Source organism: Sorex fumeus, unplaced genomic scaffold (genome assembly GCF_029834395.1).
Source record: "Sorex fumeus unplaced genomic scaffold, SorFum_2.1 ptg000240l, whole genome shotgun sequence".
In the NCBI taxonomy this organism is placed as follows: domain Eukaryota; kingdom Metazoa; phylum Chordata; class Mammalia; order Eulipotyphla; family Soricidae; genus Sorex; species Sorex fumeus.
In genome coordinates this window covers 10,323,580-10,346,152 of record NW_026606297.1, presented here as the reverse complement: position 1 = coordinate 10,346,152, position 22,573 = coordinate 10,323,580, and the positions used below count along the sequence as shown (strand labels likewise).

Here is a 22,573-nt window from a genome sequence, read left to right as displayed (position 1 = left end):
ACTTGCATGCGGCTGACCCAGATTTGATTCCCAGCATCCCATTTGGTATACCCGAGCACTGCCAGGGGTAATTCCTGAGTGCAGAGCCAGGAGTAATCTCTGTGCATTGCCGGATGTGACCGAAAAAGCAAAAAAATAAATAAAATAATGGGGAGTCACAATAGGAGATAGCTTAACAGAACAAATTCTTAGCTTACACTATTTAAATTTTGTGGAATAATTTGCATAGAATAGACATTTTTTTTTCCTTTAAAGGATCATCTCTATGTGACTGTGCAGATTTCATGGGGTTCATGGGGTTTATTGGCTTGAGAGCAGCCTACTTTATAAATTAGCCTGTATCTTTGCTCTGTACTTTAAAGAAAAGATAATTTTGATAATAGTTTTTTCTCTCTCTCTCTTTCTCTCTTTCTTCATTCCTACCTTTCTTCCCTCCCTCCCTCCCTCCCTCCCTCTCTCCCTCCCTCCCTCCCTCCCTCCCTCCCTCCCTCCCTCCCTCCTTTCTTTCTTTCTTTCTTTCTTTCTTTCTTTCTTTCTTTCTTTCTTTCTTTCTTTCTTTCTTTCTTTCTTTCTCCTTCCATTATTTGTAACGGGCAGATTTTAGAGGCATGCCCAGCTATACACAGAGTTCACTCCTGGGTCTGTGCTTAGGGATTATCCCTGGTCACTCTCATTGTCATTGTCACTGTCCTTCTATTGTTCATTGAGTGGGCCCAGTAAGATTTGTTAAAAGACTTGTTATGAGACTTGTTGTTACTGCTTTTGGCATATCGAATACGTCAGGATTAGTTTGCCAGGCTTTGCTGTGTGGGCGAGATGCTCTCGGTAGTTTTCAGGGCTCTCTGAGAGGGGCGCAGGAATCGAAGGCGGAGGAATCAAACTCTGGTCGAATGGGTCGGCCACGTTCAAGGCAAACGCCCTACCCTCTATGTTATAGTTCCAGCCCTGGTAGTACTCAGAATTTGTATAACGTTGGAGATTGAACTCAGGTAGGCCATAGACAAAGCAAGCTCCTTACCTATTTTTTTTATCTCTCTGGTCCCTAAATCTTTTATATATGAACTACAGCTAAAATTTCTACATAGCTTGTGTTTGTGAGGCTCAAATATCAAAAATAGTTTAATAATCTTTCCATAGCTTCTTTACTGGCAGTCTGTAATTTGCATATATCTCTCTCTGACAAACATATCAAGTAAAATGTTTTTACACCTTATTGACGCTCCCAAATAACTGACTTTCTCTATCACTAACTTAAATTTTTAGAAAATGTTTGTCTTATTTTCCATCTTTGTGCTTACACTTAACTTGTTCTTCTTTTATTTTTCTTTAATTGAAAGCTATGGTTATTCATTTCAGACTTACACTTATTCAAATGTGTTTTTTAGTGGTATAAATTTCATACCAGAATATCTTTTAATTATTTAGCATAATCAGTGTGAATATTAATGCTGCATCATTCCTTGTTACAGTTTTCTAAATATATATTTTCTATCATTTTGCTGTTGGATCAATTGTACCTTTTTATCTACCTTTTGTTTCTTGGAAAATCAGAAAAAATCCCAATAATGTCTTGCATTTTTACATAATCTAGCATCTGCACCTTTAAACTGAAATGTTTAAAGCATATACATTTATTTTGCCTTTTAATAATATTCATTTTAATTGTTCACTTTGCTATTGCCTTTTGTGCATTCCATCCTTTGTGTTTCTTCTTAATTGTCATATTTGGAATGAGATTGCTTACAACTTTTGCTTTTTGTCCTTTTTCCTTCTTTTATTTTTTGCTCTTATTTTTCCTGGGGTATAAAATTTTAGATTGATGTTGTTGGCATTTATTTGTTCGGTTTTTCCTATTAAGATTTTGCACCATCCGTCTTCCAGCATGGCAGCTATTCCTCAGGGTGTATTCAAATGTCGTCACTAGTTTTAAGAAATCCGATGATATATATTGCTATAGTATTCTTCATTTCCTTTGTCCTTGAAGTTTATCAATCTTTTTTTTTTAAATCTCTGAGTTTATGCTTGTTCTAAAACTAGGTAAATAGTTCAGGTACCTTCTCTCCAATATTGTTGTCTTCTCTTCAAGGACATGTAATAATAATTATGCCAGGACTCTTAAAATTGTTATGTATTTCACACGCTATTTCTCATCTCTTTCCTTTATTCTCCAAGTCATAAAATAATTACCATTGATCTTTATCTCCAAGCTTCCTAATCAGGTTTTTCTGAAATAGATAACCCTTAATTCATTTTTATTTTTCAAATTTAAAATTAAAAGTTCTTTTAGAGCTGTTAATAAAAAATTAACAAATGAGATTTAGAAAGAGATTCAAATATAAATATTTGCATACATATATATGTTTATTATAATTTTTGAATCCATATATATGTTTATTATAATTTTTTTTTGTTTGGGGTTTCATACCCTGAGGTGTTGAGAACTTAAGTTTGTCTCTGTGCTCAGGGATCACTCCTGGATGGTAGGGACCATATGGGATGCTTGGATGGCAAATTCAGGTTGGTTGTTTGCAAGGCAAGTGCCCTGCTGGCTGTACTACCACCCTGGTCCTATTACTATAAAAATTTTGTTTTGTGAGTACTAACGTGCTTTTAACTGTACTTAAGGCAATTATAGCTCTGTTTTTTCATAAATTCTTAAGGTATGTTCAAATAAATGGGCAAGTAACTAACAGTAACACAATTCTTTAAGAATCTGTTTGCATTTTATTAGTGGTCCTTTAGTATTTTAATTTTTTTCAATAAATTAAAAAGATAAAATCTCTATAAAGAATCTTCCTAAGCCAGGGCTGGAGCGATAGCACAGTGGGTAGGGCTTTTGCCTTGCAGGCAGCCGACCCAGGTTCAATTCCCAGAATGCCCATCCTGAGGACCTCCAGGAATAATTTACTGAGCACAAAGCCAGAAGTAACCCCTGTTCATTGCTGGGTATTATATGCAAAAAAAAAAAAGAAGGAAGGAAAGAAAGAAAGAAAGAAAGAAAGAAAGAAAGAAAGGAAGGAAGGAAGGAAGGAAAGAAGGAAGGAAGGAAGGAAAGAAGGAAAGAAAGAAGGAAAGAAAGAAGGAAAGAATCTTTCTAAGCCATTTTTGCTATATTTCTTCCATTTTAGCTGGTGGAAAGCAGAACAATTATCAGAGTTCCAGGCATTATTTAGTTAATAGCACTCTTCTGATTCTTGCAAATATTTATATGATTTCAAATTTTTTTCATTTGTTTCATTAATCTTGTTTGCTTTTGGGGCCAACGCCGGCAGTGTTCAGGGATTACTACTACTTCTAAGCTGAAGGAATACAGGGAGAAATACTGGGGTGGGATAACCATCTGCAGTGATGAGTACTGAATTAGGATCCACCGTAGTCAATGTCCTAACCCCAGCTTTTTCCCTCCTGAACTCTATGAACTTATTTGTTAACATTAATGCTGATCACCACTCAGCTTAAGATTTGCATGCCCCAAGGATATCGGTCTTCCTGGACACTCAGAATTATTCATTAAACTCAGATGATTCACTTGGGATTTCTGCTTAAATATTAAGAAACCTCTTCCGACAGGAAACTGGATACTTTATGCATCACATTGCTTTTTCCTTTTCTCTCAGGGGTGACTTACTATGTTTGCTGGGGCCTACTGCTTCAGAAACAATCGTTCTATATATTTTATCTATCATTGTTTTCTTAGAGTCACAGCAAATGGAGCCCATTATTTATATTTTCTAAAAATGGATATACACAATAACATTAAAACATGTTTTTGACATGTTAAATTTAATTATTCATCTTTGAAAGCAGAGAAGTTTGTAGTAAATAAGAAATCTATAATTCTTTCCACAGTAGTTACTATAGTGCTATATTTTTTCTATTTCTATCAGAATTCTACTTATAAATAATTCATCAATGATTACATTATTTTAAGTAAACTAATTATCACATATCTACCAATTTATATGTATTAATTCTTAATTTTTGTAGATGCATTAAACTTTTAAAGAAAAATACACAGTATGAATAACACACAATCACCTGGATGATACATCATGATGGAAACTTAAACGTACACTATTTCAAAATCATAGCTATAACTACATAAAGATAGATAAAAAAATATATATAGGTAGATAATAAATATATAGAGAGAGAAAATGATGCATAGATGATAGACTCTTCCCTATATATGATAATTTTCTCAAGATATAATATTAGGAATAAAATTCCTAGGTCAGGTACTGCTAATAAAATTTGGGACCATATCTCACAATATAGGAGAGTGACTAATAATTTCCTAAGTTCATTGCTCTACAGGAAAATATTAACTTTATTGATTGGGCCCTCAAATTCTTGAAAAATAATAAACCAGGTAGAATCTATAAGTATCCAAAATGGTAAAGTCTTGGATCATGACAAAAAGAAAAGCATATTGAGAGAAAAAATAAGCCTCAAGTTTTGCCCCTAAAATTATACAGTCTAGAATGCCAACATTTAAAGCCATGCTTGAAAATATAGGATATATGATGATCCCTATAGGATACAACACATATGCAGGAATGACATGCTTTTGATACTCAATTTAAGTACGGAAAACCAACAGAAATTCAACAGAGACAACATTGTAATGTGTGATTCTTCTGTTTGCTTTGATAAAATTTAGTAGGATGACTGTCCCCAGAGCGGAATAAGCTACGGTAAACATCACGGAGAAACATTTTCTAGGGAAATCTTGGGACCTCATTCTCACCCACCAGTAAATCTGTTCATCAAACATGCTTTCTAAAATACATCTGCCACTTGCAACCTGAGATTATGATTACAATTAGCAGCTGTTGTCAGCTCTGCTTTACCTCATTAGTAATCATGAATTTCCCAAGTTATAGGGTTTATTACAGCTTTACAGGTTCTGAAAGAGCATGCTGTCTTATTTCACACCTACTTATGCTCAATACATTTAAAATTCAACAAATTGTAGAAGGGTATCTTCTAAACTCAAGAAGTACAAAACAAATCTACTGGTGACAAATTTAGTTATGGCTTGATAAAACGTACCGCAAAATCCCACCATCAAATGGAATAAGTGAATAACTGCTTTAAGTGCTTCCCTGATATTTGCTTCATTTTACTACAGCAAGCAAAAAGTGTTTTTAACATTTAACCAATATTATAAAAATATGAAACTCTCTGAGCATTGCATAGCCTCGTCTCTTTTTTTGAGGAGAAATGAAGCTTTCATAGTTCACAGCTGGAAAACACATTTGTTTACTTTATCTTTTTTTTTAATTAGTCACTTTTATATTACAAAGTTATTTATGGTTAGATTTTAGGCATACATTGTTTCAACTTAAATCCTTCACCAAGGTCCTTTTCCCTTTATCAACTTCATGCCCCACTTTTGCTTCCCACCCTACATGGGCACTTTTAAAAAATGTACATTTCTTGAGTCAGAAAGAGCGGGATAGACACAGAAAGATTGCATCCATCTGGGGAACATAAAGCAACAAAACGGGAGACTAACACCCAGGAAGGGCTCAGATTAGTACCAGGAATTTTGCTCCATGACTTGAAGGCCAGCCACATGTGCTAGGTGAGAAGGAAGCTCAGATAGAGAAGAGAGCACCAAATAAAGGGTGTTGTGAAGACCCTCCCAGGGTGGGAGAGACATGCTAAAAGTGGTCTATAGACCAAACATGACTGCCACTCAATGCCTCTCTGGCAAACACAGTACCCAAAAGAAGAGAGAGAGAACAAGGGGGAATGCCCTGCCACAGCGGCAGGGTGGGACGGGGGGGGGCGGGGGATGGAGGGTGGGAGGGATGCTAGGACCTGTGGTGGGGGAGGATGGGCACTGGTGGAGGGATGGGTACTTGATCATTGTATAACTGAAACCCAAGCACAAAAATTTATAAGTCTATAAGTGTACTTCATGGTGTTTCTAATAAAAAAAAAATGATAAAAAAAAATCAGACTAAAAGCAAATGCATAAAACATTTAATTATGATTAAATATGTATTACACATATGAGGCAATATGTACAAAATATAATGCAATGATTAAAAAGAATGGAAATTAAAAAAATAAAAAAAATAAAAAATATACATTTCTGTATGACTGAAATCCAAACACGAACAATTTTTTATAGTCTTTTTCACCATGATGCAATGAAAATTTTAAAAAATAAATTAAAAAACAAAATAAACTGTTTGCCATCTTGGTAGCACTGTAGCACTGTCCACCCAATGTTCATCAATTTGCTCGAGCAGGCACCAGTAACATCTCCATTGTGAGACTTGTTACTGTTTTTGGCATACGAATATGCCATGAAGAGCTTGCTAGGCTCTGCTGTGCAGGTGGGATACTCTTGGTAGCTTGCTGGGCTCTCTGAGAAGAACAGAATACTCGAACCCGGGTCAGCCACGTGCAAGGCAAGTGCCTACCTGCTGTGCTATCACTCCAGCCATCTCAGTTTTAAAAAAAGAAAGAAAATGTTTGTTCCTGCATTGTGATTAACTACTGTTTTTGATAGAGTTTCATTACAAATCACAAATCATCCTGTTAATCATCGATTGCCTTGAGTAGGCCCCAGTAACGTCTCCTTCACCCTAGCCCTGAGATTATATTCAAGGTTCTTTAGGAGAATGAGATCCATCATTGTTACTGGTACTTGGCAGATTGGGTACGCCACGGGGAGTTTGCCAGACTCTGCCCTGTGGGCAGGCTACATCCGGTAGCCTGCCAGTTTGTCCAAAGTAGGAACGAGATAATAAGATGTCATAATAGGATGTCCCAAGGCCGACATCCTATTATGATGTATATTATTTATAGTCTCTGAGTCTGGGCCATTGATGGGATTACATGGCACCAGGGGGCCAGTTGGTAGGTGTGACCCCCGCCTACTGGAATTTGGAGGATCTGGGTGGAGGATGCTCGGCCCAAATCCGAGTAGGCTTGGGGATCTCGACCCCGGAACCCGCGTGACTTTGTCCCTCTGCCAGTACCTTCATGTGTGCGGAGAGTGGTCTCAGCATGGTGGTGGCTGGTCCTGGAGGTCTTTGGCTGCCAGAGCCCTGGCCGGGGCGGGGAGGAAAGCTCAACCCGCTCCCCTCCAAGGGGCCCTTGCAGCGAGGACAGTCAGGCGCGGGGGCAGGAGACTGCACTGTTCTCTTCCCGGAGCTGGTTTTTATAGTCTCTGAGTCTTGGCCGTTGATGGGATTACACGGCGCCAGGGGGCCAGGTGGTGGGTGTGACCCCCGCCTACTGGAATTTGGAGGATCTGGGTGGAGGATGCTCGGCCCAAATCCGAGTAGGCTTGGAGATCTCGGCCCCGGAACCCACGTTACTTTGTCCCTCTGCCAGAACCTTCATGTGTGCGGAGAGTGGTCTGGCGCCGTGTAATCCCATTAACGGCCAAAACTCAGAGACTATAAAAACCACCTCCCGGAATAGAGCAGTGCAGTCTCCTGCCCCCACACCTGACTGTCCTCGACGCCGGGGCCCCTTGGAAGGGAGCGTGTTGAGCTTTCCTCCCCGCCCCGACCAGGGCTCCAGCAGCCAAAGACCTCCAGGACCAGCCACCACCATGCTGAGATAGGGTTTCATACAAAACACTTTATTATCTTTCAGCACAGCCTCATCTTCCTCCCACTTAATCTTCTCTCCACAACAGAATCCTTGCCCTTTCCCCCGTTCCCTCGGATGAGAGTCATTTCTCATGTCCTTAGTTTCCATTTCCTCTAGGCATTCATTATCGCATTATGCTTCTTATACACCACATATGAGGGAAGTCACTCTGTGTCTGTCTCCCTACCTCTGACTAACTTCAGTCAGCATGATATTCTCTAGGTCCCTCCATGTAATAGTAAACTACATTACTTTATCTTTTTCAGTAGCCGAGTAACATTCAATTGTTTACATGGACCCTAGTTTCTTTATCCAATTTTCTATTCTTGGACACTTAGATTATTCCAATTTTTGGCTACTGTGAATAACCCTGCAAGGATCATAGGGGTTTCAATGCATTTTCTCCATTTTGTGCAAACATTCCTATAAAGTACTGGCTGAAAAAAAAAGAACAAACATGAACCTAAATTAGACTGATTGAGTATTTGAAAGTATGAGTATTTGCCCCCGCGCCTGACTGTCCTCGCTGCTGGGGCCCCTTGGAGAGGAGCGGGTTGAGCTTTCCTCCCCGCCCCGACCAGGGCTCTGGCAGCCAAAGACCTCCAGGACCAGCCACCACCATGCTGAGACCACTCTCCGCACACATGAAGGTACTGGCAGAGGGACAATATCACGCGGGTTCCGGGGCCGAGATCTCCAAGCCTACTCAGATTGGGGCCGAGCATCCTCCACCCAGATCCTCCAAACTGCAGTAGGCAGGGGTCACACCTACCAACTGGCCCCCTGGTGCCGTGTAATCCCATCAAAGGCCAAGACTCAGAGACTATAAAAACCAGTTCCTGGAAGAAAACAGTGCAGTCTCCTGCCCCCATGCCTGGCTGTCCTCGCCGGGGCCCGTTGGAGGGGAGCGGGTTGAGCTTTCCTCCCCGTCCTGACCAGGGGCGCCCTGACATCTTATTATGACATCTTATTATTTCATTCCTACTTTGGACAAACTGGCAGGCTACCGGATGTAGCCTGCCCACAGGGCAGAGTCTGGCAAACTCCCCGTGGCGTTCCCAATATGCCAAATACCAGTAACAATGATGGGTCTCATTCTCCTAAAGAGCCTTGAATATAATCTCAGGGCTAGGATGAAAGAGACGTTACTGGGGCCTGCTCGAGGCAATCGACTAATAACAGGATGATTTGTGATTGATTGTGATTGAGTATTTGAAGCTGTACCTGGAATTCAGTAAGGGAACAGGAATAGCACTATTATTGACATATGTGTGCATATGTCATGACTTGTCTTGGTGTATGTCATTAAATTTTTCATGTTTTCTTATACAAATGAAAATATATGAATTTACTATGTTTTTGATTCTTAATTATAGAACAGCTGAACAGAAAGCAAAAAAGGCAAAATGCGAGCTCTGCTCCTGCCTTCTCAGTTCTCTTATGTATCTTTTTTGTAGTATTGTCTATGTGATTGAATTCTGTCTCTGTAGACAGCATTCAAAATTTTATGCCAGTGGGCATTTTCTTATCTCTTTTTCAAAATTCTCTATCAGGAGATTAATAAACATTTATAATAAGCCATCTGCTTGGACACAGAGATAGCTTTGTTCTGTGTTAAGTGTTCATCGGGGTTTTTTTTCTGGCCATTTGCTGTAATCTGATGTATTTATTATTAATAGGTAAATCAGAAAACCGTTTTCTGAGTTAAAAATAGAACAGTGGCTGCTACATCATATGAAATTATCTCGAGACTTTGACAAATTGTGAGACATCACTTACACTGAGGCAGATTTCTGAAAATAGATCTGGAAGTCTACAGTGTTAGTGCCAGAAGTAAGCCGTTTTTGATTGTTAGAATGACTTTCCTCCACGACTACTCATCTTTCAAAAGAGTGTCTTTAATATTGAACCTATAAACTCAGGAGTATTTTGATCCCCGAAAAACTCTAAATGAGTCTCAGTTGCACTTATAAAATGTTGTATTTGTTAGCTATATATTACTCATGTATGGAGATCCCATTTTAATCTCCAGGAAATTAGCAATATGCACAAAATATTTTTATTTTCTTTTTTGATCTTCAATGCGAATAGTAGGAAGAAATCCAACACTGTTCAGCTAGAAGGAGATAACGGCTATGAATTTTTCCATAATGGACAGAAATATTCACATTTGTATTGTGAATTATATTCCACAGGACCAATAGAAACTGTTATATTCTATATATGTGGTTTCTTTATTTTATTTTATATTTGATTTTATTCATAATTAGTGTATTTAGAGAAAATAAACATTTTTGTGTTCTTGTGACCTTTTCTATAACAATACTAACTTAAGTAAATGAGGTTAAATATTTTTTATTTTATTATAGTGCAATTTAATTGTATTGTAATCATTATACTCTAGTAGCCATATTAATAATTACAATAAGTTATTTGGTACATTTATAGTTATTCTCTAAATACAACCTCTGTCAGACTCTTATTTGACAGTTACTTGGTTAAAACTGATTAGGATTGTGTGTGTGTGTGTGTGTGTGGTTTGTACACGTATGTGCACACTCGAATATGCTAAGTAATTTAAACTGAAAAGTTACTTTTTAAAAAAAAATTGTGAGAGGCCAGACTTGGTGCTGATCAGGGCTTACACCTGGTTCTGCACTCGGATCACCCTTGTTTGGGCTCAGAGAACCATGTATGATGCTGGGGATAGAATCCTGACTGGCTATATCCAAGGCAAAACTACTTTCACCACACTTTTTTTTGTTTAATTGAAATCTTCTGAACTTTTTATGCAATATACAGTAAAATTACTATCTTAATTACTGAAATGTTAGGAAATGTCACCATTCCCATGTAACTTTCATGCTCATTAAATAAGTCTTCCAAAAGATAATAGTATGATGAGTGAATTGTCCATATTTGAGGATTGAAGTAGAGAAAAAAAAGGAAATAAACTGTATAACACTAAGTTTGTTAGATAATTTTGTAAAACTCAACAGAAAATAATTAAGGCAAGCATCATTATATATTAAACTATTGTAATTATTTTAAAATTTGACTTTTTAATAGTTTCCTTGACATTACCATAATTTTTGTCACTGTCTCCACTGTCCTCCCGTTGTTCATTGATTTGCTTGATCAGGCACCAGTAACATCTCCATTCGTCCATGACACATGCTGGTATAGCCCGGTGGCAAACTGGGGGCTCTTTCAGGGTCAGGAGAATGAGGATCATCATTGTTACTGTTTTCACCATATCAAGAACACCACGGATAGCTTGCCAGGCTCTGCCATGTGGGTGGGATACTCTCAATAGTTTTCTGGGCTCTACGAGAGGGATAGAAGCTTTTGGGGAAGCCTCTAATCACCTTTACAGGTGTTCCCAGTGAGGGATATATTCGGGAAGGATACTTTTGGTAGCCTGCCGGGTTCTTTGAGAGCGAAATCTAGACAATAAAAGTTTGCTCGGCTGCGTTCAGGAGCTTGGTTTTACACTCTCTGTATCTTGGCCATTGGTGGGATTACATGGCAGTTGGTGGGCATAACTGTCTAGCTCCTGGAAGATGGAGATCTGGGTGGAGGAGGCCCAGTCCCAATCTGAGCAGGCTTGAAGATCTCAGGCCCAGGTCCCACACACCTGGGTTCCTCTGCTGGTTCCTTCATGCGTGAGGCTTGTTTGAGCATGTAGAGAGTGGTCTCAGCATGTCTGTGGCTTGGTTCCAGAAGTCTTCAGCTGCCAGGGATCTCCTTGGGGCGGGGATGGAGATTAAACCCTCCCCCTTCCAAGAGTTCCCATTGAGGACAGTCAGGCACAGGGTAAGGAGATTTCCTAATAATTTTTACAAAATTATAAAATATACAAAAAATATAATTTTTGTAATAAATGAAATGTAATGCTTTGAGATTCTGGTTTTTATTTAGTTTTGTTTGAGGGTCAAACCTGATTATACTCAGGGCTTACTCCTTGTTCTGTTCTCAAGGATCACTTCTGATGGCATTCTGGAGATCATATAGGATGCTGAGCATCCAATCTGGGTTGGCTGTATTAATGGCAAGCACATCTGTATTTATCTTTCCATAACCTATATCTTTTATTAACACACCTAAAAATAAATAGCATTTAGACAAATAATTTCTCATTCAGTATTTCAATAATGCAAATATTTCACAAAATTTAGAAAATTGAAGGCCTGCACTTAATTTTTAATCAAATGCATTGCCTAATTTAAAAAGCCTAATTTAAATTAATTCCCTAATTTAAATTCATTGCCAAATTTAAATTATGAATTTCTTATAAAGCTGTATTCCCTAGCCCACTACATTGAAAATGATAACTTGCTAAAAGTGCTTTAATTCAACTATCTAGGATAATAGGATCAGAGTCTAATATGGCTTTTTTATCAGTATTTTTGTTTTATCTTTTATTCTATCTAGATTATTGCATAGTCTATAATCTTGTTATAATGGCCTTGTTTATACAAAATACAAATCATTTTGTATTTTATTTAAATTTTGTTAGAAATAAAGAACATCAGCTTCCCCACTAGACCTACCGATTCAGTATCTGTATTCATAAAAATACTTGTGAATCACATGAACATTCATATTTGACAAGCACTTCATATTCCATAGGACTCAATTTAGCAGCAAAAATTTCAGTTGTAAAATGTGAGGTAACACGACTTAACTTTGCATTGTGTAACAAAGATAAGTAATTTATATAAACAGTCTCTGAAAGACCCTTTCTTTGGGAAATGGAGGCAGGGGGTGGTTGAATCATAACTCCTTCTGCTCAGGGACCACTCCTGCTGGTGCCAAGGTAACATTTGTGGTGCTGATTGAAATGGGGTTGGCCACTTACAAGGAAGTGCCTTTTTCCCTGCACTACCTCATTGGTCCTAAGTCAGAAGTCTGGTGTGAATTTAATGAGCTTACATTAGTCTAATGTGTTCACATTAAATCAATCCTTGGGGTATTTGAAAGAAAAAAAAGTCTTCACTCCTTTCTGGAACAAGTTCATTAAGACTGTTGACAGATTTTTTTTACTTGCAATTGTAAGATATAAGTTCTACTTTTAATGCCAGCAGCAGAAGGATTCATTCCAAGTTTCCAGTCTTTCCCAGTTTCCAGAGACATGTCATGCCATGTAGTTCCTTTCCACTAACTTTATGAACAAAAATAATATGGGCAAATTCCTGTCCCTTTTCATAAATCAAACCTATGGACTTTGTTCCACTGTTTCATCCATAGACTTCATTTTAAGTTTTTGGGTTTTTGTTTTTTACTTTTGTTCATTATTTTATCATTTACTTCTAAGGATGATATGATATGATATGATATGATATGATATGATATGATATGATACAATGTGTGGTTTAGGTCCAACTAAAAATCCGTGGTAATCTGATATTTCATGCCTTTATTTCTATTCACATTTGCAAAGACACTTTTACCATGAAAATATTCCCTGCATGTAGGGAGTTAAACGAAGAAATGCTTTATTTAGGCAGAGTATATCCTCCAATAAACATTTAATAATATAAGGCAGCTACAGAATTTATGGTTATAAATCCCATATTCATAGTTATGTGAAAGATTAATGCATCTCAATGTGGTATGTCATTTCATATTCATTATGTTCATTTAGAGTACGATGATGGGGTTAGATTAGTGCAGTATTTCTCAACTATTTTCCAACCGTGACCCATTTCCTATCTTATTTCATCTCTGTGGCCCCACTAGCTTACTGACTGATACTCTAATCTTGTACCATTTTCCCTACTTAGATAAATTTTACCTGTTCCCCATAGGACATATCCTGGGGTTCCTCAGAAAGCCATATGGTATCGGTTGAGAAGTGATGAGTCAGAGAATGACCTTTGATTCATTGACAAATTCATTTAATGTAAAACAGCAGTCACTCTATATTCATTTATATTCATAAGGTCTTTGTGGACACATCTCATATTTTCTCCAACATAATTTAATTTATTCAAAGAGACTATCACATTTAATATCACATCACATTTAATATGACTATTAAATATGTTTCAAGTGCTGGAACAGGTCAATGATAGGATAAATGAATCAAGTGACAATTAAAATCTCACTTAAAAGCTGCCGCAAGGATTTGAAATGTAAATAATGACTTAAAAACACACACCATTATCTGATACTAATGTAGCTAGTGCTAATGCTGCATAGTTATATTATCAAATTGTAAATGAATTGATTTTAAAATTCAAGAAAGTTTCAGCATTTTGCTGAAGCAGCCATCTTTATCAGAACACTGTGATAATTGTCTATAACTCTGAGAAAGAATATGTGAACTAGTTATCTTGAAATTGGACTCACAAGTCTCTTTCCTGCCAGATACTCTATAGATCGGCATACTGATATGGACCGGATTTTTAGTATACATGCAGAAAATGGCTCTATTTTCACTTTGAAATCCCTAGATCGAGAATCATCTCCTTGGCACAACATCACCATTACGGCCACAGAAATAAGTAAGTTTAAAATACATCCATCTGAACACATTATTGACCAAGAAGTGGAAAAATGAAGCCATTAAGGAGATGTTTTACTTTACATGGAATGACTGCTCTTAGCAGTACTTAAGAAAACTAATTTAGTGTCTTGGATTTTAGATTATTTTAATAATGGCACAATATTTATCTTAATCTTGGTTTTCTTTGTCATCTTCATGTAGAACCAATATGCAATTTAATGTCATAAAAATAAGATAAAATATAAAATAGTAAATCTTACAAATGGTTTATTCTCAGTCATATTCTTCTCTCTATTGTGCTTTCCATCTGAACCATGTCAGAAAGCTGAAATATCCCTCAGAAATCCAATTGAAATATAAATCCCACAGAAATGATCTGTTGCTAAGATACAAATGGGATGAGTGGTATCACTGTTTCTCTGTGAATAAGGCTAAAATCTTACACATGTTCTCCTTGCAGATAACCCAAAACAAAGTAGCCAGATACCAGTCTTCATCAGAATTCTAGATATAAATGACCATGCTCCAGAGTTTGCCATGTACTATGAAACATTTGTTTGTGAGAATGCAAAACCTGGGCAGGTAAATTAAATTATTCTGAGCATATTTTTCTTTTACAAAAGTGAATGACATTGTACTTAATTACTGACACATATTTTAATGTAACCTCTTACTAATTTTCTTTGTCCCCTATTTACCTAACTTTATAAAAATAATAACAATTTTTAAAAATGACTGTTATTATTATTTAATGAAATTTATGATATAAGAAACATTTTATAATTTCACTTATAAATTACAGGTATCACACATATGAGTTCAAACCTAGATTCATTGTTACACTAACAATCAGTTATATCCATGAATAGAAAAGATTAATGATGGAGATAAAGTTTTTTATATAGCTATAAAGCAATTATAATAATGATTAATAGATTGAATTCTGTCACTTTTGATTACTAGGTCAAAAACATTTTATTTTCGTGTGAGCCATATTTTGTGTTTTTAAGCCACACTGAGCAGTGTTCAGGGGTTACTCTGGCTTTGTGTTATGGCATAACTCCTGTCAGGAGCCGGGGACCATATAGGGTGCCAGAAATTGAACCCCGGTTTGCCTTGTGCAAGGCAATTGTACCCACTGTACTATCACTCCATCCCTGCTACATTTTGATTGTGATTTTTCATCTTAGTATTACAGAATACAGAAAGATGTGTACAAGATTTATAAATTTCTCTTATGAGGTGATATTTATAAGACTATTGAATCTTATATTTGTAAACTCTGAAATCTCTTAAATATCACTATAAGCAAAAATTTTGATTAAAATGTTTGAAAAGTATTCAATAAGATTATAATTATGATGCAATACAATTTAATCTTTTACTTTCTGGTATTATTTGTAACAATCGTCAGTTTTTTCAACAATATGTTATTAAATTTCTAAATCTAGAGGCATTCCTATGCTAAGCATTGTGTTTTACGGCATTTATCTGTTATTTAATCTGCCTTTAAGATTATTATTATTATCTCGTAGAGGCAAAGGACTGATAAAAAAATAATAGTAAAACAGAATGATGCTTTTCAACAATTCTGAAGGTTGATAAATGTAATCCTGTAGTGATCGAGAGTCAGACAATGATTCTTAGAACATCCCTGCATACCAATACTTGACGTATATTTTGAATTTAACAAAAAGTTTAAAATATGTTGGAAATCAGAGAAGTAAGGTATTTGCCCTTCATGCTGCCTATCCAAGTTCCATCCCCGCATCTCATAGGATCCTCCAGCACTTCCAAGAGGTGAGCCTGGGCATGAAGTCGGTAGTAAGTCCAGAGAACAGCAAGATTAGGCCAAGGGATGCATTGAAAAGGGAAGAAAACAAAATTGTATTTGAATGCCTCCTCATTCGCTGAAAGTTGATATGGCAGTTGGGCCTGACATTAAATGTGAGGAGGAGAGAATTCAAAGCCCTCGAGAATTCAGAGCCCTCAGACCTTGTGGGGAGTTTCAGGCTCAACCTCAAGGCAGCATCCCAGTGACATTCTGGGAACTGTTAATATGGAAGTTTGACATAAAAGCATGTATAATATTTAAAAAGCGACATAGTTATTAAATGCAGTGATAAATCAAAACTACAGGGACTGATAAAAAAATAATAAGTTTCTTGTAACAACCACCATTGCTCGTTGATCAGTTTTCGCTTTGTGTGTGTGTGTCTATTTGGTTTCAGTTGATTCAGACAATCAGTGTCATGGACAAAGATGATCCTCCCCGAGGTCACAAATTCTTCTTTGAACCTGTGCCAGAATTTCCCCTCAATCCTAACTTCACCATTGTAGATAATAAAGGTAAGGCCTCTTTTTTTATTTGCAAACTAGACGTCACAGGACTCCAAGATGCGAAATGAAAAGCAGGCCTATTTGTCATTGATGCCAACCTACCTCTGTGCTTCTGTACGCTTTTCAGATAACACAGCAGGTATCATGACCCGAAAAGATGGGTATAGTCGCACAAGATGAGCACCTACCTGTTGCCCATTTTGATCTTCGACAACGACTATCCGATCCAGAGCAGCACTGGCACGCTCACCATCCGCGTGTGCGCCTGCGACCGCCACGGCAACATGCAGTCCTGCAGCGCCGAGGCCCCTCGCGCTCAGGGCCGGCCTCAGTACCGGCGCCCTCGTGGCCATCCTCCTGTGCGTCCTCATCCTGCTAGGTAAGCTGAGCGCTCTCTCTCTCTCTCTTTCTCTCTCTCTCTCTCTCTCTCTGAGTCTCTCTCCTCTCTCTTCTCCCCCCCTGTTTTCTTTCTCTCACTCCTATCTCTTTTTTCTCTCCTCTCTTCTCTATTTCATCTCTCTCCTCTCTCTTCTCACTCCTCCTCTCTTCCCCCTCTCTCCTTTCTTTTCTCTCTTCTCTCCTTTTTTCTCTCATCTCTTTTCTCTCTACCTCTCTCCTCTCACTCCCTTTCTTTTTCTTCCTCTCTTTCTTCCTCTTTCACCTCTCTCCTTTCCCTCTTCTCTCTGCTCTCTCTCCCTCTCCTCTCTTTCTTTGCTCTTTCCTCTCTTCTTCTCTCCCCCTCCATTTTCTCTTTTCTCTCCCTATCTCTCATCTCTTCTCTCTCCCTCTTCTCTCTCTTTTACCGCTCTCCTTTCTTTTCTCTGTCTTCTCTTCTCTTCTCTTCTCTTCTCTTCTCTTCTCTTCTCTTCTCTTCTCTTCTCTTCTCTTCTCTTCTCTCTCTTCTCTTCTCTTCTCTTCTCTTCTCTTCTCTTCTCTCTCTCTCTTCTCTTCTCTTCTCTTCTCTTCTCTTCTCTTCTCTTCTCTCTCTTCTCTTCTCTTCTCTTCTCTTCTCTTCTCTTCTCTCTCTTCTCTTCTCTTCTCTTCTCTTCTCTTCTCTTCTCTTCTCTTCTCTTCTCTTCTCTTCTCTTCTCTCTCTTCTCTTCTCTTCTCTTCTCTTCTCTCTCTTCTCTTCTCTTCTCTTCTCTTCTCTCTCTTCTCTTCTCTTCTCTTCTCTTCTCTCTTCTCTTCTCTTCTCTTCTCTTCTCTTCTCTTCTCTTCTCTTCTCTTCTCTTCTCTCTCTTCTCTTCTCTTCTCTTCTCTTCTCTTCTCTTCTCTTCTCTTCTCTTCTCTTCTCTTCTCTTCTCTTCTCTTCTCTTCCTCCCCTCCCTCCCCTCCCCTTCCCCTCCCCTCCCCTCCCCCCTCCCCCCCTCCCCCTCCCCTCCCCTCCCCTCCCCTCCCCTCCCCTCCCCCTCCCCCCCTCCCCTCCCCTCCCCTCCCCCCTCCCCTCCCCTTCCCCTTCCCTTCCCTTCCCCTTCCCTTCCCTTCCCTTCTCTTCTCTTCTCTTCTCTTCTCTTCTCTTCTCTTCTCTTCTCTTCCTCTCTCTCTTCTCTTCTCTTCTCCTTCTCCTCTCTTCTCTTCTCTCTGTTCTCTATCTTCTGTTCTTTCTTCTCTCTCTCCTCTTTTTCTCTTTCACCCCTCTCTCCTTTTCTCTTTCTCTACTCTATCTCCCTAATGTCTCTCTCCTTCTCTTTCCTCTCTCTACTCTCTCTCTCCCTCTCTTTCCTCTCTGTGTATCTCTCTCTCCTTTCTCTTCTCTCCCCCCAGCTCTCTCTGTTCCTGCCCCTCTGCCCTTCCTAATGAGTGCACAGAAAAGCATACCTCTCTAAGGCTGGGAAGATAACACAGTGGCTAAGGGCGTTGCCTTGTCTGCACCCAACCCAAGTTTTGAGTGCAGAACCAGGAGTAAGCTCTGAGCATTACTGATGGTGGACAAAAAGAAAAAGAAAAATCAATCCCTAAACACAAAAGTTTTCTTCATACCCAAAGACTTCATTTAACAATAATTAAAAAAAAAAGTAATGGATCTTCAGTTTTAAAATTTGTGGTGTAGGTTTCTTGGCACCAAATAAAGGTGTACAAGCTACAGGTATAAAATTGCAATACTGCTTATTCAAAGGAAGCATGCAAATATGCCCCACTTATACTGATTGGTATTCACTTATGATCATTATTTATGTTGTCCTATATTTTTCATATATTAAAATTAAATAATTGACTTAATTTTTTATAGTTCTAAAAAATAAATACTTCTTTGTACGTGAATTGGATAACTTACAAAAGTCACTCATTCTCATTTAGAAAGTGCTCTAAGAAACTTGCAATCTAGAATGTTATATTTCCCAATTCTCCATTCTACCATTCACTTCAAATTCAAATAATTCCTTTTCAAACATCATTAAAATAGGGCCAGAGAGATAGTACAGGGGCCTCACCACTAGTATTGTTTTAATTATATGATGTCTAATTGATTTGAACACACTAAGTTGGCACAATTAAGTCATCTGTTTTCCCACAAAATTTCCTATGTATTGGTGCAATACATTAAAATTAAAAGTTTTTTTCTTTTCTTTTCCCTCTAGTATCTATCTCAGAGCATTTTGGCCCAACCTAGCCCTCTGATGGTGTCTAAGTAAAGTCATGCTTTCAAGAGCAAATGTTTTATTTCAGCATGTCCTATCAGGACACAATTTAATTCAATTAAACAGTTGTTTTTTTTTTCTGTTAAACACCCCCCAAATTGTTTTCATTATGCATTCATCCAAAATGCTTATGCATAGGGCAGGAGTGCTAGCCAAGCTTATGTTCCAGTGCTCATATGGGCTGGCTACTTTTCAGCAATTCATTACGAGCTATCTGGATGAAATCCCTTTGGCCAGATATATTTGCAGGACTTCAGTGAGGGAGCACATATAAATATTTAGAGAAACATTTTTTACCATGTGATTTAGAACCTGCCTGTCACTTTCATAACTACCAGGTTCTTATCTCACCTGATTTTGGTAAATTTAGCACAAAAATATTTTAGTGTCCCTTATAATAGATTTTGGTTCCCATTTTAACTAAATGCTACCAAATTTATATTTTTTGATCTGTTCAGATGGTTATATTTTCCTAATTGTGAATGTCATGAACTTTTTCATTTTATAATTTGTTTATATATTAACATATATAACATATATAAGCAAATTATATATGTTGTCATAAATACATATTCATATACATATCAACAGAGTGCGATAGCACAGTGGTAGGGTGTTTGCCTTGCACGCAGCCAGCCCCGTAGAGCCGGATTCGATTTCTCCACCCCTCTTGAGAGCCTGGCAAGCTACTGAGAATATCTCGCCCGTGCAGCAAAGCCTGGCAAGCTACCCGTGACATATTCAATGTGCCAAACACAGTAACAAGTCTCAAAATGGAGAAGTTACTGGGCCCGCTCGAACAAATCAATGAATAATGGGAGGACAGTTACAGTTATTATTAACAGAGTGCGTCCAGACAAGTGGAAACCAATCACCAGTAAGTAAGTGTAGATGTTATCAAATTTAATTAGATAGTTTTTTTCTTTTAACTCTGTACATGTCCTGGATAAAAATGTTTGAGAATTTACCATTTTTCTGTCATAATCAATAAAGAAGAGAAACACTTTTTATTTATGCTTTCTCAATTAATGGACTAAATTTGGGGTGTTTTTCTAATATTTTAATTTAAATTGATTTTAATCATCATCATAAATCGATGATGCTCTTAAAATACTTTATTATTCAAATAATTTTATTACTGGACACAATTATTACATTTCTGATGTTAAAATAAGTTTCTCATTGTAAAGTGGTAACATAACAAAGTGAAAATATTTAAAGTATCTATTGCTATTTATAGAAAAAACACTTTTGTTTTTGTTAATGTTACAATGCCAAATATTAATCAAAACTCAGGAGAGGACTCGTCAACCTTTGGTTTCTTTAATCACCTTTGGTATTAGAATGAAATTTATGTATCTATTTAAAACAGTAATTTAGATTCTTATAAATCGTATATATATGCAAATTGGGTATATATTTATCTAAATTAAACAAACTTCAAAGTAAAATATGACTTTTATGTTTCTATTCGTCTAATAAAAGATTATTTAAAATGTTATAACTTTAAATATTTTAAAAATAAATTTTTAAATTCCTTAGTATTCACAAGGACTATTATAACCACTACAGCTTGTTCTGGCATTTCTGATAGAAATGTTAAATTTGTGAAGCCAGAGCAATATCACAGTGGGTAGGGTATTTGCCTTGCAGGCAGCTGGGCTGTCTTCAATCCCGGATTTCAGGTAGCCTATTTAGTATTAAGGTGGTGTATTAGGTGAATAAGAAATTATGACCAATCAACAAATCTTTAAGAAATTAAAGAGGAGTTTGAACTAGACTTTTATGTTTCCAAAATTTGAACAATTGAACATGAACCCTCAATCTCTCTTCTTTCTCCCCTTTCCTCCTTCGCTGTGTCTTCTCCATCCTTTTCTCCTCCTTCTCTTTCTCCTCTTCTCTGCTCTCTACGCTTCAGTTTTAGTTGTGCTGTTTGCAGCATTGAAGAGGCAAAGGAAAAAGGAACCCCTGATTGTTTCTAAAGACGATGTCCGGGACAATATTGTGACCTACAATGACGAAGGCGGAGGGGAAGAAGACACCCAGGCCTTTGACATAGGCACCTTAAGGAACCCTGAAGCCAGGGAGGACAGTAAACTGAGAAGAGATGTCATGCCTGAAACAATTTTTCAGATCAGGAGGACTGTGCCTCTCTGGGAAAATATTGATGTGCAAGATTTTATCCATCGACGGTTGAAAGAGAACGACTTGGATCCCAGCGCCCCTCCCTATGACTCCCTGGCCACCTATGCCTACGAGGGGAATGACTCGGTGGCAGATTCACTCAGCTCTCTAGAATCTCTCACGGCTGATGGCAATCAGGATTATGACTACCTGAGTGACTGGGGGCCTCGGTTCAAAAAGCTGGCAGACTTGTACGGGGGCGATGACAGTGACCGGGACTGAGTTGTGACCTTAGATGACCTTAGTGCAGTTCTTCTTTGTTCTTAGATTGAGTGGCCTGCGTTCTCTTCCTTGGGGGGGAAATTTCTTTAAAATTGAAATTATGAATAATCCATGGTGTTGTCTTAGTAAGGATTTGCTTAATCAGTAAGTTTCTGTGAATGACTACTACGAATGAATAGAAATTTTAAAGAGTTAATACTAACCAGTTCACCCTCTCTGCCTAACAATCTCTGAAAGAAAGCATATCGTGAATAATCAATGAGAAACATGTAAAAGGCTTTCTGTGCCTTTTTCTTAGATATAATAACTTTATAAATGTTTTCTTAATGGACGTCCAGTAACCTTTACTATTAAAGCATTGTGCAATTGCTTTGTAAATTAATACGGAAAAAGAAAAAATATATATATGCCTAAAGAAATAGGAATGCCTATTACTGCCATATTTATTTAGTTGGAAAAAAATGTCTTTGTGTTAATTCATTCATATTTTTATAAATGTATATTTATATTTTTGTATTTTTATGAAATAAACTAGTCTTTATAAAATAAATTTCATTTTATGTAATTTCTAAAGGCATATCTGATCTCCCTTATGAAAAATTATTTTGTTTGCCTTTCGGACCACGCCGAGTAGGTCCTCGCAGCTCTGATTCTGAGGGTCAGTCCTGGTGGTAGTAATGGTGGTGGGGACCAAGGATTAAACTCAACTTTTTGACAGGCAAAGCATTTTTTGCACAGCTCATTGAGTCTTTTCTTTGTCCCCTTAGATTTATTTATTTTAGGTTAAAGAAGATTTAAGATAAATATTAAAGGTAAAAGATTTTATAATGTAGTAAAGAGGAAGATTTACTCAGGGAAAAGCAATTAAATCATTGCATGCATTTAGAACTAATATGTCCTGAGGCTATACTTGAGCTTTTGTATAAATTGTGATTTTTCTATGTCATCCATTTAAATATGGATAAGTGCTTATTGGACCTCAGATGTAATACACCAGTGGGATATCAGGCACATTTTTAATAAATATTGTAAATACTTTTTCAAATAAGAGACT

The 22,573-nt window shown here is 37.4% G+C and overlaps 1 protein-coding gene across 1 annotated transcript in view; it reads left to right on the top strand.

Annotated features, from left to right (window-relative positions):
* Positions 1–21,519, top strand: part of CDH9 (cadherin 9) — a 136,250-nt gene extending 114,731 nt beyond the window's left edge. Inside the window, 7 exon segments of the mRNA XM_056108959.1 lie at positions 13,996–14,132; positions 14,595–14,716; positions 16,366–16,483; positions 16,602–16,643; positions 16,646–16,782; positions 16,784–16,853; positions 21,032–21,519. Coding sequence (XP_055964934.1) covers positions 13,996–14,132; positions 14,595–14,716; positions 16,366–16,483; positions 16,602–16,643; positions 16,646–16,782; positions 16,784–16,853; positions 21,032–21,519 — 1,114 coding nt within the window.
* Positions 21,520–22,573: the final 1,054 nt, after the last annotated feature.